The following is an 18095-nucleotide window of genomic DNA, read 5'->3' on the forward strand; positions in this document are numbered from 1 at the left end:
AATATAAATAAATAAAATAAATACAATTTTCATTAATTTTGGAGGAATGGGGGTTGGGTGGATGTCCAGTGCTGTCGTTAAGAAGTCGATTTCTTTTGCTGACCCGAGACTTCCTGCATCAGTGATAGTATTCTCGACCACAGCAGGTGAGACATTTTGCAGCTAAGGAACATCTGTTGTATGTCACCTGTGCCTTCCTAGCATCTCCAGCAGAAGTCCAAATCTCATAGCCCCAGTTTATGTAGTCTGGAGGGGGTCCAGTAAGTATTGTGAATTGATCAGAACCTTGACTGAGCAAAAGCTGGTGTGATTGTCGCCAAAAAGGTTGACTTCCAAATATTACCCTTCAAAGTAAAGGGAGGTTCCCCAGAGAGATATATATCAGGGAGGGGGAAATTCAGTCAGAAGAAGAAAGTCCCTGTTAGAATGTGGCAGACTTGGATCGCTGGAGCGAAACTAAGGGGAGGTGGAAAAGTGTATCTTCTATTACAATTGGGTATTGCATACCCCATAGAGCCAGGTAGAGTGTTTTTGTGATATACCCAATTGTAATAGAAGATACACTTTTCCACCTCCCCTTAGTTTCTCTCCAGCGATCCAAGTCTGCCACATTCTAACAGGGACTTTCTTCTTCTGACCTTCCAAATTTTACCCCACCCTTTGTCTGTGAAATCTGCTTGATGTATTTAATGTATGTGCTGTCCCTATTTACGGGTAAAGAGTCGCAGTGTAAGGATGTTGGGTGTGTATAGGAGTTTGTATACATGTGAAGCGGTGTGGCCCTCTGTTCTAAGTTTCCCCAGGAGTTTTAGTAGGTATGGGTGATGTGGAGGCTTCAACCTGCTCAATGCACCTTTCAACCTCAGGAATCTATAGAAATCTATGTGTGGGAGATCGAACTCCGCTGCAAAGATGAGTGGAATGGGGTTTGCACGTTTACTGAGTTAATCCTAGCCCACGCTTCCCAGTAGACTATTTTGCCCTCTAGCTCAACTACACAGTTTTGCCATAGGGAGGCTATGGTGGAACCATATGTGCGATGACATAATGGTTCATCTAGAAGTAGGAGAGAGGCCACATTATTTGTTACAATACGTCTGGAGTGTTCCACAGGAAGTTTTGACAGATTGTGTATTAAGAGGAAGGAGGAGAGCGGTATAGGTAGGTTAAATTAGATTTTGAGGCAAGCCAAGGGGGAGAATAGCTCTCTCGCGGTAAACGCCACCACGCACCCTATGAAGTCAGAAATGGCTTTATCTATTGATTTAAAGAAGGAGGGGAAGAGGGTGACCGAGAGCATACTTGAAGTCAAATTAATCTGTGGGGCAATCATTATCTTGATAGTGTCCAAATGTCCCCCATCAAGTGATGAACTTAAAGAACCAGGTGTTACGGAGTTCTTCAATTTTGGTGAGTGTTTTCTGCTCATTGAGATCAACAGATTGTTTCAGATCCCAGCCAAACCAAACACCTAGGGACTTGATAGCTTTCGGCTGCTAATGTAGACCAAGGTCGCCAAATATGGATGATGTACATTCGATGTTAAGGGGGAAAACTTTGATTTCATCTTGGTTTATGGAGTATTCTGCCACTAATGCCAGCATGTGATTCTCCTGAGGCTCAGCCGGGAGTTATGTGTGTTAGCTGCTAATTTAGCGAAATTTGCACAGTAATTTTAAACTTGTTGAAGACTGTTGTTATCCTGCCAACAGCTTTTCTTTTTAGATCTTCACCTCATTTTAACTTCCCGTAATCCCGTTTACGGGCACAGGTGGTCCGGTGGTGGGAACACGGGTCCGCCATCTTGAGTGTGGAGAGGGGTCAGCGGGCTATGCTTTTGGTCCCTAACGTCATCTAAACGTAATCTGGCGCGCCAAAGGCAAGCCCGTCTGCGCCTGTCCGTGATCGGACCGCACCCAGTGCCAGCCCCTCTGGCCAGGGGAGCACAGGTAATAAGCTAAAAATTAGTTACGTTGGTCTTTTTTTAAAGAATCTCAATCTAAATACCAATACACAGTCATGCCCTTGTATCAACCCCGATTCTCAGCTCCAGGAGCTCCACAAAGCTTGTCCAGGGTGTGGGATCATAAATCCCAAAGCTACTGTTTTACAACTTAGAGATGGCGGGAAATCCATTTGTAAAGTTGGGGAATGACACAGGTACTATAACTTGAAAATGTGCCCTGATGAATGTCAGATCACTGATTAAACACAGCACAGAGAGTTCTTTATTCATTGAAGATGAAAACATTAGGATAGCTCTTATTACGGAATCCTGGACAGACAATGCCTCCGGCCCGGACCTGGTCAAGGCGGTGACTCCTAATTTTGTTTGCTACACTTTGAACAGGCCTAAGGGAAGAGGGGGCGGACTTGCGGTTATATACCATTCTTCCCTTATCTCTTCCTTTAGCCCGGTGAGGTGGAAGGCTGCGAGGTGCTAGTTTCCTCCTTCCATTATCTTCCCAGTATACCTTCCAAGGCTCACTTGTCTATAGACCACCAGGCCTTAGAGGCCACTTCATTGAGCAGGTGGGCAAATTTATGGAAACAGGTATAATGGCTTGCTCCTATACTATCTTAGGGGATTTCAATTTTTATTTAGAAATGTTATCAGATCCAGACACAGCCAAATTGCTAGACGTGACGAAGTGTAGTAACTTAGAGCAATTGGTGACAGATGTGACTCATCAGGCAGGACATATACTTGATGGCATTTTTTCTAACAATCCACATTTACGAGTAACTGATATCATTCCGCTACCATGGTCGGACCATAAGGCTGTGGTATTTAAACTTAATATTCCCGACCGCCACCCTCAGAAGCCAGTTCAAAAAAGAAAACTGGAGAAAAGAGCGTGGAGTAAAGTAGTGGCCGAGGATTTGTGCGACATACTTAATAAGATCGTAGTTACGCCGCCCTGTAAATTTAGAAAAGGCAACACGTTCCTACATTTGCTGGCTAGAAACAGCAGGGAACAAGCTTGCTCCTATAAAAAAAGTTTTATCCCACTAGACGGCAACCCTCGGCTCCTTGGTACTCACAGGAACTCAGGGATAAAAAATTGAGTTGTAAACAACTGGAGAGAAGATATAGAACTGAGTACAAGGATAGCAATAAGGAGGAGTATAAACGGGGTCTTGCCATATATAACAGCAGACTCATCAGGCAAAGCTTCTATTTTTTTCCATGAAGATCAATAGAGCTAATAACTCAACTAGGGAATTATTTAATACAGTCACCAGCCTGGCCAACCCAGTGGTTATTACATGTACACCTAGCCAGGCGCTCTGTGAAACTTTGGCCAGTTTCTTTTATGCGAAAGTGGATGCTATCTTTTCCACGTTCACTAATGTAACCCCAAAGACTATGGCGGGCCAAGCGGATGACCTGCATCTAGATGAGAAAGGGTACTGGACAGTTTTGCCAAGCTCACAACCACAGAAACTGCTAACCTCTTTATGCAGGTGAAATCCGGGTCCCCTTCGGATCCTTGTCCGATAGCGATCCTAAAGTTAGCAGCAGAGCCAGTCGCTCGAGTCCTGACACCCATTTTTAATTTAATGTATAGAGAGGGCTATAATCAGCTGGACTGGAAAAAACTCTATTCTGCCCTTATTAAAGAAACCGAATCTTGACACTAAAGATCCTAATAATTTCAGGCCAATATCCAGACTTCAGATACCGGCTAAAATTATCGAGAGACATTTAAATACGCAACTTAGCCAATTTCTGGAACACACACAAGCTCTGGACCGCACTCAGTAAGGCTTTTGAGGGGACACAGTACCGAAGCGGTACAAAAGGGGGTGGTGATGGACGGAGCATCTGAACCAATCAAACACTCACACCCAGTCAAAAGATCTGGGTTTGATCCATCACCGTTCTTTAGCCCACTAAGCCACCCCAGTTCAGACATGGCTATATGCAAATCAGTCTGACCCTGTGCCTCATGGGAACAGTCCAGCCCGAACTGCCAAGCCATGCCTTCCCTGGACCGGAAACAAGCTTCCGAGGACCGGTTTCTGGCATTACAGCCGTCTTCAGCCCGGCTTGCTTGAATGGGCTAAAGAAAAGTGATGGATCAAACCCAGATCTTTTGACTGAGTGTGAGTGTTTGATTGGTTCAGATGCTCCGTCCATCACCACCCCCTTTTGTACCGCTTTGGCTGCCATAAGTGTCGCAGGGTATGCCCAGACGTGAGTCCCTTGCTCACTTTGCCACTGGATTCAAGCAAGCCGGGCTGAAGACGGCTGTAATGCCAGAAACCGGTCCTCGGATGCTTGTTTTCGGTCCAGGGAAGGCATGGCTTGGCAGTTCGTGCTGGACTGTTCCCATGAGGCACAGGGTCAGACTGATTTGCATATAGCCATGTCTGAACAGTACCGAAGCGGCACTTTTGAAATCCACCTAAGAGATTCGGACTATTTTAGATCAAGGTGGCAAAGCTGCTCTGATTATGCTAGATCTCTCTGCAGCATTCAACACGGTCCATCACGACCTGTTGAGCAGGACCGGCCTATCTAAAAGTGCGGCTGGACTGGTATACTCCAAATAGACCCTTACGCTCATCCGACGCCAAACTGGTCTATGTGCTGTTTGTAAAAAAAGGCCACATAGGGTGTAAAAAGCTTTGTAGTTAATGCAGCCAGAGCTAGGAATCAGCTTCCTCTGTATCCGAAAGGTATGTCGAGCCTTCTGGCCTTCCGAAAAGCTTTAAAAACTTGGTTGTTTGCGGATTAGCATGACCTTGGTTTCGATCCTCAGGCAAGATTTCACATAGCGCCAGGACACCCACGGGTAACAGTGCACTCAATAAATGTCATAATAATAATAATAATAGTAATGAGTATATCTCTATTTCTTGCATGATAATTGGGATAGCATGTGGGGCAACTTTGGTGAACAAAAGCACCTCGTCTGCGTAAGCTGCCACCGCTTACCTGCCAGAGCGGAAATGGATGCCCAAAATACCTGCACTATCTCTGAATGCAATGATTAAGGGTTTGATGGCTAGTAAAAAGAGTAGGGTTTATAGGAGGCAGCCCTGGCAAGTGCTATGGGAAAGGCTGAAGGGATGGGATTAGTGCCCACTGACTCAGACTCTTGCTTTCGGATTGAAGTAAAGGGCCATAATCATGTGGATAAGGTCATCTTCAAGATTGTATTTATGGAGGATGGCTTGTAGGAAAGGTCAGGAGAATTGTCAAAAGCCTTCAAGCGTCTAGTGAAAGGGCCACGGTTGGAAAGTGGGATATTGCGGCCTTCTCTAGGACACAGCAGAATGTTCTGATGTCGGCGGGTAGCCTCCCATTGCGAAAACCCATTTGTGAGTTTGCTATCAGGTTCTGAATAACCGATTCTAGTCTGTGGGTGTAGAGGAGATTTTACAATCAATGTTTATAAGTAAAAATGGCCTGTAGGTTTTAAAGTTTAGTGGTTCCTTCCCTTTTCTTGGCTTTACCACAATTGTGGCTTCAATAGCAGAGCCAGTAATGCTCCCAGAGGAGGTGTATCGGTGGAAAACCATGTCAAGAGGACCAGAGACTTCGCAGATAAAAAACCTTATAAAATTTGGCTCAGTAGCTGTCTGGGCCTTTCCTGGTTTTAGGGGGCTGCATTGAAGTCCTGATTTCATCGTCAAAGATGTGATAGCTTAAAGACGTGGCAGGATTCCAGATAATCATTAATTGCCAAAGGGGAAGTGGGGGTATTGGAGTTGTAGAGGTTGGTGTAGAAAGATATGGAGGTGTCAAGAATACCATGGGTTGACAATGTGATCACACCATTGGTGTTTTTATAATGCAACTATGAGACTTTCGTTTTTAGTATATTTTAGAAAGTTGGACAAGGTTTTCCCTGCTCGGTTGCTTTTGCAGGGTCTCTCAGCATTCACTACATCGATCCATTTAAGGGATGTCCGACTAAGGATTTGGTTGTATTTGTGTTTTGAAGATCAGAGCTTATTTAGGACCGCTGAGCATTTGGTGTGCCTAAGCTGTGAGTTTAGTGAACAGATCTCAGTCTCCAGTGTCTTAAAATGGTTAGATATATCTTTGTTTTTGGCAGACATGAGCTGGATTATCATGCCTCTCGGGGTCAATTTGAGGGCGCCCCATCTTATAGTGGGGGATGTGTTGCTAGGGGAGGTTTCTCTGAGGAAGTTTTCAATGGTCTTTGCATTTTCTGTTCTGCTGTGAAGATCATCTAGTAGTTCGTAATTTAAGCGCCAATGTCTAGGTGGGGGGGGTGTTAGACCATTGAGGGGCAGTTGAATGGTCACGTATGCATGGTCGGACACCGCTATCGGTTCCAATTTTTGGAGTGTGGGCGAGCTGGAGTTGGGATTTGCACACTAGAATATGGTCTATCCTCAAAAAAGAGGGTTATGGTTCTGAGCAGAAGGTATAGTTGGATTCTGTGGGGTTGTATAGTCGCAAGATATCTACTAGATTATTATTGCTGAAGCATAGTTTCATGTGTGAGAGTTATTGCCTATAAATTCATGGTCTGAGATCCTGTCTAGGTTCCCATCCATTCGGAGGTTGAGGTCTCCACCCAAGGAAAATTTGGACTCTGTGTAAAGTAATGCTGTTTGAATGGAAGGCATTTTGGGAACAGTACGTTTCTGTGTCAATCCATAATGTCTTGCAACTGTATAATGATTTTTGGGTGAAAAGTATATTGGCGTTTGCATACAGAACAAACCCTATGATCAAATGTTAGCTAGGTGTCGTTTTTTAACTCTCCCAAGTTCCTTGTGAAAAATGGGACTACTAATTATTATTATTATAATTATTTTTTGTACATAAATCTGACAACACGGGAGAAATGTTACTGTAGCACATTATGTTGTTTTTAACACTCCCACTAACAAGTAACCTGGGGCCTGATTAACAAAAGTAATCTGAGAAAAAATCCTATCTTTACGACTTTCGGTATTCACAACAGGCATTTAGGAGTCGTAAAGTTAGGATTGTGCCTCAAGTTTGTTTTAAGTTTTGGTCTTATGACAAAATCCTAATTTAAGTTTAACTTAAGTTTAACTCAAGTAAGGATTTTGTCTTAAGAGCAAAACTTAAGACAAACTTGAGACAAAATCCTTACTTTACTACTCCTAAATGCCTTTTGTGAATACCGAAAGCCGTTACGTTAGTATTTTTTCTCAGATTACTTTTGTGAATCGGGTCCCTGCTTTTTTTCTGCTGGGGAAGCCCTTCGCAAAGCAAATCCAAAGAATACTATACGTTTCCAAAAAGTGTATAAAATGGGGATTATGGGTTATACCAAACTACGTTTACAAAGTTCCCCAGAGAACAGTATTTCATTTGAGTTTACAAGTGATGAAGTGAAGAGGAAGGACAGACCTGCAAGCATGCATTTCTGTTTAAAATTCAACAAGTGTCCTGCCAGCTTGACAGACCCTGCGTCCTAGCAAAACTGTGCATTTTGGAAAAGTAGACATCATTTGAAATCTACCACCGGTTGACCCGTTGGTCCCACAAGGTTTGCATACCCTAAACGTTGGAGTAAGGGCATCATATTTCGTACAAATAAATATTTTCACCACATTCATGTCTCAAATACAACAAATTAAACTAGTGAAAACCATATCTTCTGATACATCTATTTCTTTTTCATTTTGTGTATATTGACTTTGCAGCTTGCCTTCTCCTGGTGATGCAGAATATTTTAATGTATTAATTTGTGGCATTTGATTAAAGTGGCATACGTCAAAAGGTATCATGGCTCTGATTAAGTATTTGGGCTGAAACAGAGACAGCAAGGAACTCTTAAACCACCAACATTATACAGCAGGGAAAAAAGCCACATATTTAAATGTTCCTTCCATAAACAACAAAAGTGAGGAGATATTCTGTATGTGAAATGAGAGGGCATTCCAGTAATTTGTGGCTTCTACAGAAAAGACCCTACTGCCAATGGTTTCATGTATAATCTTCAAAACAACTCTTGCAAGAGAGTTCTGAACTAATTGCAGTTTATTCACTGCTTTGCCTGGTAAATCAAGATAGATTGCATTGCAATAGATTAGCCTTACTGCTTCAGAAACACACAAGCGATTTGAATTGTGTGAGATAAGAGACGGATGCCCATTAGCACCCAAAAATGAAAATTATATGAGAATAGTCTGATTATTATTAGGGGGATTCGTAGAAGGCAACAGTTACTCAGCAAGTATCCCCGCGCTGGCAGTAAATCCGATTCCCTTACTAACATGTGAGTCTACAAAGCAGACCCAAAGAGCCAGGCTTTGAGACAACACTTAAAGGCCTGCATGTCCTCTGTGGCACGGAGCTGTTGCGGAAGGGCTTTCCACTCCTTTGCAATCAGGTAGGAGTAAGCGCTGCCACCCGACTTTTTCCTTCTGAATTAAGGAACCACCACAAGAGTTAAAGTACCGATATCACCTGGAAGGTTGATAGGAAATAAATCTGTTGTACATATACTGAGGACCCGTGCGGTAGAAGGCTGTGTGTGTCCAGAATCAACCCTTTGAACCTTATATGGTCCTTGATAGGCAGCCAGTGTAGTTCTTTCAGATAAGGTTGTATGTGGCCTCTCCTGGAGAGTTGCAGCAGAAGCCCAGCAGCGTCTTCAAGAGATGGACCAGCAGACCCCAATATAGAGAGTTTGCGTAATTCAATCTTGAGGTGATCAGGGCCCGGATCAAAGTTTTTTGCTGCAAAAGGGAGAGAAGATAAGGAACTTTTTAGCAGCTTTAAAAGTCCAAAACATCAACCTACTATCCCAGTCACTTGGAGGGCAAAAGATGCAGTGCTATCAAATTTCACCCCCAGATTGCTATCCAAGGTGGTAGGGGTAGGAGGCGGTGGGACATCATTTGGCCAGAGGTCATTGTCCCAGCTGGGCGGTGTGATCCCAAAGAACAGGATTTCTGTTTTGCTGGTATTACATTGAAGGCAGCCATCGCGCATCCATTGGAACACTCTGGACGTGCATACCTTAAAATTGTTCGGTGCATTGAGGGCATTTTTATCCAGAGTGTGGAGCAATTGTGTATCATAGGCATAAGATACTATTTGTACTCCAAATGATTCTGGGATCAAATATATTGAGGCTTATGTGGGGATCAGAGAAGAACCCTGTGAAAGCCCAAAGCCCATGGGATCTGGTTCGGAGGCGGATGGAGCCATCCAGAAAGATTGGGATCTGTCTCAAAAAAGATCCGAACCAGGTCAGAGCAGAGCTGCAGACACCTATGGCACGAAGACATTGCAGAAGTGTAGTATGTGAGATCATGTCAAAAGGCGCAGATAGATCGAGGAGAATCAGGGCCAACTGCATCTCTACCTGTCCACCGCTAGATGAATCGTATCAGCCACGACCAGCAAGGTTGTCTCGGTATTTATGCCCAGCAGAAAGCCCGACTAGTAAGAAGGGCAAAGTAACTTGTTCTGTTCTAAGTAGGCTGAAAGTTGTTTTATTAATGAGCTTTTCTAGTATCTTGGCGGAGGCTGGCAGCAGTGAGATTGGTCAAAAGTTAGCAAGCTTAGATTTTTCTGCCATTGTTTTTTTTTTTAAAGCGAGGAATGAGCTTGGCCTGTTCCCAGCCGCTGGGGACTGTGGCTGACCTAATCGACAGATTTAATAGCTGATTTAATGGGGGGTTTATGGACTCACTGTTGGAAAAAAAGAATATGAGGGGGTGAGTATCATCACGCTCTGAGAGCGCGAGCAGATTCCTCCAGCGAAATAGAGCAAACTCTTGTAGCGCATGGCAACATGGGGAAGGTACAGCCCCCTGGAGTGTCATAGTGCCAGTAGTAGGAAGTCAGCAATAGATTTGATTTTAGTGTTGAAGAAATTCGAAAGATAGGTGCAGAGCTTAAGAGAGGGTGTTAAAGGCTGTAGTAGGGCATCAGGTAGAGTACATTTCTTAACAAGTTTAAAAACCTTACCAGGTTTATTGTGTGAAGTTTGGATCTGAGCTGTGAAAAAGTCAGATAAGGCTTTCTTAACTGCAACGTGATATGTATTTAAAGCCTGTTTTATAGATTGAATTATCCTTTGGGAGTTACTGAAGCCTCTAGCTTTGTTCTAGTTTCTTAGAATGCTTTCGGAGCTTCTCGAGCTCCTCATTGAACTAAGGAGCAGACTGTCATTTTGCTAGGAGGGGTGGGTGTCTGGGTTTGATGGGTGCAATACAATTGGTTGACCGTATAAGCGAGCAATGACCCATCAGACATCAACCTTAATGTACCTGCTCATGTGAGTAGAATGTTTGCCCAAGGCAAGGCTGAATTCCGAGGGGAAAACTGTGTCGCAATTTCGACGAGGTAAAGAGTAACACTTCCTACGTCCATGGGGGCAATGAGCCACAAACCAATTGACGTTGATAAGGGAATGGTCAGACCAGACAAAGGGTTTAATGTGTGCCACCCAGACTTGGCAGTTAGAGGAAACGGTATCCAAGATGTGGCACGATATGCAAGTGAGGTGGGTAACAAACTGCTGCAAATCCCAAAATGACATCTTTTCTATAAGGAGTTGACCAAGTGTATCTGTGAGAGAGTTCACATGAATACTGAGGTCCACTAGTACCGTAAAATTGGAGTATTTCCACATGTTTCAAGAGAGCAACTGATAAAGACTGAATCAAGTTTTACTCCCAGAATCTTTAAAGGGCCATCATAAGATTGTCACCTAGGATAGGTGGCCAAAGGGAAGGTCCCACCCTTAAGATGCCCTGAAAGAAAGGTTCAGCCCCATTTAATTGTAACACCCATGAATAAACTTGCTGTAAAAAGCCATACCGTGCACTTATGCAGATGCGTGAATTAAGACCACCTTCAATCTTAAACAGAAATTGTGTGCCATCTGTGTACATAAAATGTAGAAACCTAAATGAGTGAATCAGGGTTGGAAGAGGGATCATATACAGATTGAACAGTAACAGGAAAGTGCTAATCCTTGTGAGACCACACCTTAAGAGTCTTTAGATTAGGACTGTTCTTTAAAAAATTGCAAAACCAGTATTCTTGATTCCTTTTTTTTTGTGTGATGTCAGTGCATAAAATGCTTTTATTATTTTGACTTCATCACAAGGGCCTTTACAAGACTTAACTATTTAGATTGCATTCTGTTATACTTATGTGATGAAAGCTAAATCTTTGGTTTGCAATTACTCTACAACAAGGGAGAGACTAAACATATTGGTGCAGCAGAGACATTTGATCGCAGTGCGAAGATTATAGGAACATTATTTTAGTTGTTATAGACGTTGCAGATCAAAAGAGAGGAAGAACATGTTTATTAATTCCTTTTTTTAATGTTAAATACCTGGTACAAATCTTAATAAATACATTTTGATATTACATTATTGTTGAGAAATCCAATATACATAATTTTAAAGCAGATACAAGTATAGAAGATATCAATTGGAAACAGGCTTTCTAAAGAACTATAAAAGCATAGACAAACAAGGAGTCATAATTCATTATTTCAGGATAAAAATAGAGTTAAAAAAATCCATTGTTATACATTAGAAGAGCATGTTAAAAGTTACACGGGAATCCCTCCATCTCTTAATGGGGGCCCAGATGTTCAGCCCCATTTCACGTGTTTTCATGCCATTATGCTCGTATAGGGAAGATTCAATATTATGTATCCCCAGAAGTCTAGCCATCCACATCTGGAAGGAAAGTGCTACAGTATCTTTCCAGCCTGCCCAAATAGGAATCCGGAGGACCGCAACAGAAATAAAAACAAGAGCTTCATCCTCCTTGTTTAGCCCCAGATTACTGTCGCTCCCTATTATCATTAGGGTAGGGGATAGGTTGATCTTCACACCTAGCAGCCCCTCCCAAAACCTCTCACTCTCCCCTCGGATTGTGTTCAACTTTTTACAGTGATGAAACATATGCAGTAAATTAGCAGGCCCTTCCAGACATCTAGGGCACCTGTCATCCTCCCTTTTGCCCCATTGATGCAGTTTAGCTGGTGTGAAGTATAAATTAAAAAGAGTTTTATAGTGTTGTGCAATCTAGTTGCAAGGCTTCATCCGCGTCGATATCCGGGTCGCCCACTTTTAATGTCCTGGCAGCTTCACATTTTTCGAAGTCATCTTGGATCCCTACCAATAGGGACCTATTTACCATTTTAATCTTATTGCCACCATTTAACAAGTAGGCCATCATAGTATTTCTGCCCCCTGGAGAGATACGTGGTTTTATAGAAATTAAAGTTTTATAAATCTGATAAAATTTAAACGCTTGGTTAGCCGGGATATCATATTTTCGTTGAATATTGTCAAACGTCATGAGGGTATCCCCATCAAAAATATCACCCACACTTTTAATTCCCTGTTGCTCCCAGATCTGCCCCATTCTATCATTGCTGAATTGTGGAAAGATACTGGATTTCCAGAGAGGCAGATAGTAGTTAATTTTCGGTATTGCCAATGATCTTTGCACCAATTTCCTTATCCCCCAGGCGCCATTCAAAACCTTGTACCGCATTTTCTTAAAATAACGCCGCTTCGTTTTCCGCAGTAGAAGTCCCAGAGCTTCCCTGCCCAACAGAAGTTCATAGATGGAGAGGGGTTTCTGGTTACCACAAGGAGTATCCGCTAAATTTGTGGCCGGGACAAATAGTATTGCCATCTGAGTTAACATGCAGACCCAATGGTAGAATCTGAGATTCGGAATTGCTAGCCCTCCCCTTTCCTGTGGTAGGGAAAGATACTTCATTGAACGCCTAGTTTTGCCATATTGCCAAACAAAGCTCATAAAGATTACCTCCATTGACTTCATCAAACGTTCCTCTACTCGGAATGGGATAAAGCGAAAGAGATAAAAAATCTTGGGAAACAGTCATTTTCAATACATTTGCCCTTCCTATTAGAGGCAGATGTAAGGCGTCTATTCTTTTCAGATCTGTCACCATTGACTTTAACAGTGAGGTAAAATTATCTTTAACAGTTGAACCTGTTGCTGAGCTAACCCCGACTTTAAGATATATTGCTGAGTCCGAATATCTATTATCGACTCTACTAATATTATCAGTACAAATTATTTGAGTCTTGCTCTCGTTCAGGAGATACCCTAAACAATGACCAAATTCCCCTGCTATTCGCGTGAATGCTGCCATAGCCCCAACTGGTTCAGGGGAAATTACAGCCAGATCGTCGGCATAAGCCAGTAGTTTGGTCTCGAACCCGTTAAAAGCCACTGGCATAATATTGTCGCACCCCAAAATCCTGCGAACCAGCGGATCTATATACAGGGCAAAAAGGATAGGTGAACAGGGACATCCCTGACCCATCCCCCTAGAGATATTGATCCTTTCGGAGCAGTGGGCCCTACTAGGTTAGTCTACGACTAACCTAGTAGAACACTCTTAAGGGGCAGTCTGTCACTTTTTAAGATACGTTTCCAGCATCCATTCACCTCTAGGGGGTCCTCCATAGGCAAGGTTTGGACTGAAAGGATTGTTGGAAGGTAAAAAGGCAAGATTGAATGACCATTCCCTTTCTTAAAAATATATATATATCATTCTTAGCTAACGAATCAGTGCTAGACTCTTGTATATTATCAGAAGGAAATAAAAATGTGTCTTAATAAAAAAACAAAAAAACATAACAATCTGGTTCAGACATACACCAAGCTGCCAAAGAATGGAGCACCCAAAACACAGAGTTTACTTGTCAGCAAAGACTAATCATTTGAAATGCTCATGAAAGACACTAGAGCAAAAGTTAAAACACATATTGTAAAAATGAAAATCTAAATGAGGCGGAAGAGCTGGGAAATATAGATTTGTTTGCATGTGTTCAAAATATTGCATCCACAGTTTGACATGTCTACTAATGCAACTTGGGATTACTCTGTCCCATCACAAGGAAAAGTAAAGAGGAACCTAACATTTGATGCTCCTTACTAAGATTTCAGAAATGCAAAGATTGTAACTTCCATCAAAGAAAAGCACTCACCTATCTATCTCCTGTTCCTTTTCAGCAGAAAGCCCAGAACTGCAAATCTTTTCTTCACAGTTATCCCCCGCCACTGGAATTCCAGAGGACTGCTTTCTGCCTTTGGCCTCAGAGACAGCCGCTGGTTGCATGGGCATGGTTTCAATGGGTTTGACTTCATCTTCAATATCTTTATCATGTTCTTTCTTTCTAGAGGCAAGCTCTCTCGCTGGTTCAATGTTCTTTGCAACATGTGGAACATCACAGTCTGGTTGATTGTTTTCCAAGGCATGCTGAACCTCTTTGTCAGATCTGCTCTTTCTAGAGGCACTAGAGATGTCTCTCTGTGGCTTATAGTCTTTAGAGGTGTGTTCATCATCGCTGGCAGGGCTCTTCTGCTTCTCTGTCCCTTCTGCATCTTCTGTACGCGAAACAGCTTTTGTCCCACGTGGAGGTCTTTTGGGCTGGCTTTGAAAAATACATGATATGGATGTGACACGTACATTTGCAGATTATAAAGGGCAAACAGTGTTCGGCTTCACCAAAAAAGGATTTGACAGTTACAATTCTGATATTTAACTGTTTTGCTCCCTCCTCTTGCAACCACACAAAATATTATGGAGCACTGCAACTCCATTTTGAGAAAGTTATAAAAAGCACCTAAAAGGACTCAATTCACATTAAAGAACTTGGCAAACTGGTCAAAGGTGCCTATCACGGAAGAAATTATTTAATACATCAAAAACCTTCTTAGGCGAAAAAGGACTTGGGCATCAAAATTAGTTTATAGTTTGCAAACAAGACCAACAATCAATTCTTTTTAGAAACGTATGTAAAAAGAGAAAAGGCATGAAAAAAAGTTATTAAAATACATCTACATTTAGACAGCAAACTTCATTTTATCAACAAATTATATAATCTACAATGGCATCCTTAGTTTTTCTAGAACAATGTGCAATTGCAGAGAATCTGATTCCCGAAAGTTCTAGGAAAGCAACCATTATTTTCTTGGGCTCTTCCGTCAATCTTGCATTTAGTATTTATGGTCCTGTAGGTACTGCATTTACTTAATGCCCAGAGAGTTCTAGTATAGCCAAATCCACACTTTGTAAAACGAATCTAACAGCAGACATAGCAACTGTCCCAATAGACAGTCACACCCTCACTGTTATACAATGCACAGTTCTGAATATACAAGATTTTTCACATCAACATCCATATAGCCACCATCTCCGAGTAGGCCCTCAGAGAATTTTTGCGGTTTATCTTAAATATACCAGGTATGTGGTTATATATATATATATATATATATATATATATATATACACACATATATATATATATATATATATATATATATACACATATATGTATATATACACACTTCAAGTTTTATTATAACTACCCACATCATTAGAAAAGTGGCATAAAGACTGATGTAGCCATATTTATTTCAGTAGGAATGTTTGGAGTGTTTTAGGTGCTGCTCTGCACACATTAAAACACAAATTTAGAAAGAAATGTCACCGTGCTCTGCTCCAACCTGACACTACTTCAAGTTCTAAAGACACTATCTCAGCAGACTAAAGAATATAACGCTTAGTCCAGCTTGTCTTTTACATGAATCATCTGAGAAAGACAAATTGGGAAACCTAATAACATAATTGGACGAATCTTTCCCATTAATTATTTAACCTTCTGGGATATCTGGGGGGCACCACACAACTTTTTGTATCAAAGTAATGCATTTCCTAGCTTCGTTATTACCTTTAACTTTCTTCCCTCTCTAAATCCTACTTCATTCTATTGAACAGTATTAACACATATTTATTACTTTTATTGTGTTGAATAATTGGCCAGCCCACTCTACACATAATGGAACACAACAGCAGCTAAATGCCAATGCGAAGTTACTTGCTTCAAAATACATTCAGAAATAGCCATGTTTCATAGCCCTGTAAAAGCATCATAGAAGCTGCTCTCTCCTTGAAGATCACTAGCATTTGCTCCTTGTGAAAGAACAGCTATTCTATTATCTATAGTCATAGCAATGGAGATCAACACCTTTTCAGTATTAACATTAAGTAAAGGTTTAACTATATTGCAGGGCTTATTTATAAACTGTGGATTTCTTGTTTGAAACATGCTAAATGTTTCACCAAAAACAGTTTAAGCTGGAACTGTCCCCGAAAAGAGAAATTTTAAAATAGTTACTAATACAGTACCACTAGCTTTTAAGAATGGAGATAATCTCCTTAATAAACCTCTTGAATATGGACGTCCAGTGGTAATACAAGAGATTCAACATTAGCTATCAAAATCTCAGATGCACACGACCCATGCAATGTCTCAGCATCAGGGTTTTCCAAACACTAAAAAAAGGTTCAATTAAGCCTCTTCTTTAGACCCGAGATTCGAGGACACTTTCTAAGTTGTGAGCACAGCGCGTTTTACAGTGCAGACAAATATATACAACAACAAATAGGTGATTATGTGTTTGCTTTGTTCGCCCAAAATTGGCAGGGTATGCCCAGACATGGGTCCCTTGCTCACTTTGCCACTGGATTCAAGTGGCCTGGTTGATGAGGGGTGTTACCCCGAAACCGGTCCCAAGATTCTTGTTTCCGGTTCAGGGAAGATCTGGCTTGGCATTTCGGGCTGGACTGTTCCCAAGAGGCACAGGGTCAAGACTGATTTGCAAATAGCTGGGTCTGAACTGAGGTGGCAAAGTGAGCTAAAGAACGATGATGGATTCAACCCAGATCTGTGACTGGGGGAGAGTGTCTGAAAAGTTTCAGCACTCCGTCCATCATGTCCTTGTGTTTGCTTAGGTCTTACATTTGCCATGCATAAGAAAGATCTATACACGTCCAACATGAGTCAGCTTTTGCCAAAGGATGGTTAATTTAAACTTTGCTTAACAGTTTGCAGAATGTGCAGCTTTCACACAAGAGCTACTTAATACATGCTGGGGATATTAAATTGCATGTTATAAGAAAAAATACCATGCCACACTAGAGTTGTTAAGTCTACAGAGACAGTCCTTCAGACCCAAAGCTCCATTGACTATAGTTCCACCACAAGGGATGCAGTAACGAGACAGGATGACTAACATTTTGAATGATTGTTCTTACAATGGTCCTTTGTGATATCCAATCATTTTTTTTATTTTATTTTTTTTACAGAGTTTTACATAGCGCGAACTTGCCCCGAATCGGGTATCAGAGCGCTTTACATAGCACCAGTTGCATTACATGAGGACACTTGAATTTTTTTTAGGCACGGGGAGATTAAGTGATTTGCCCAGAATCACAGGATGTTCAGCGTCATTGCCGAGACTCGAACCCAGTTCCCCAGATTTGAGGTCGACCGCCCTAGCCATTAGGCCAACTCCTCTCCTCTTCGGGTCAAGCTGGGGGAAAACTATGATCCCCCAACTGGCAACGACTTGGCATTTTCATGGTCTGTGGGTGGTATATGCTGCCGACCACAAATCAATCAGGATTTGTATAGCGCGGCTAATCACGTGATAGGGTATCCAGGCGGTTGAGGGTCCTGGGGGCTCATTCGAACATCCAGTTCTTGAGGGCTCTCTCGAACTCCGGAAGGGAGGTGAGGTTCTGGAATTCAGTGGAGAGGCTGTTCCAGGTCTTTGCTGTGATGTAAGAGAAGAAGCGTCCTCCACTTCTGCTCCTGCAGGGAATATGGGCCAGTGATAGGGAGGGGGAGTGTAGTCTACTCGCTAGATGGTGGAAGTTAGGGTGTTGGTTAAGGTAGGGGGGGCTTGGTTGTGTAGAGCTTTGTGTCCGTGGGTCAGCAGCTTAATTTTGGCAGCTCTTCTGCACATGGAACCAGTGGAGTTGCCGGTGGTGGGGTGTGATGTGGATTTGCCGTGGGAGGTTAAGTCTGGCAGCAGCGTTCTATATGGTTTGAAATCTTGATTTAGACCAAAAACTGGGACAAGCTCTCCAACTTTAAGAAACTACAAATACGTAATGCTTTACACAGAGCCATTATGATAGGCTGCCTCCATGGCAATGTGGATCCCCAAGACCTCATTGTGATTAATGAACCCAGGATTTTCCTGGAGGATAAATCCTTTAAGGACTGATCTCTGAGCTCTTGATGCTGTACACTTGATT

General features: G+C 42.2%; 1 protein-coding gene across 2 annotated transcripts in view; it reads right to left on the bottom strand.

Annotated features, from left to right (window-relative positions):
* OTULIN (OTU deubiquitinase with linear linkage specificity) overlaps positions 1–18095 on the bottom strand; it is a 364512-nt gene that overhangs the window by 78766 nt on the left and 267651 nt on the right. For both annotated transcript variants that reach the window (XM_078687593.1, XM_078687594.1), the window contains one exon: positions 13975–14421. In XM_078687593.1, the coding sequence (XP_078543719.1) occupies positions 13975–14421 (447 nt within the window). The remainder of the gene's footprint in view (positions 1–13974; positions 14422–18095) is intronic.

The sequence above is a fragment of the Lissotriton helveticus genome, chromosome 4_1 (genome assembly GCF_964261635.1).
Source record: "Lissotriton helveticus chromosome 4_1, aLisHel1.1, whole genome shotgun sequence".
Lineage (NCBI taxonomy): Eukaryota > Metazoa > Chordata > Amphibia > Caudata > Salamandridae > Lissotriton > Lissotriton helveticus.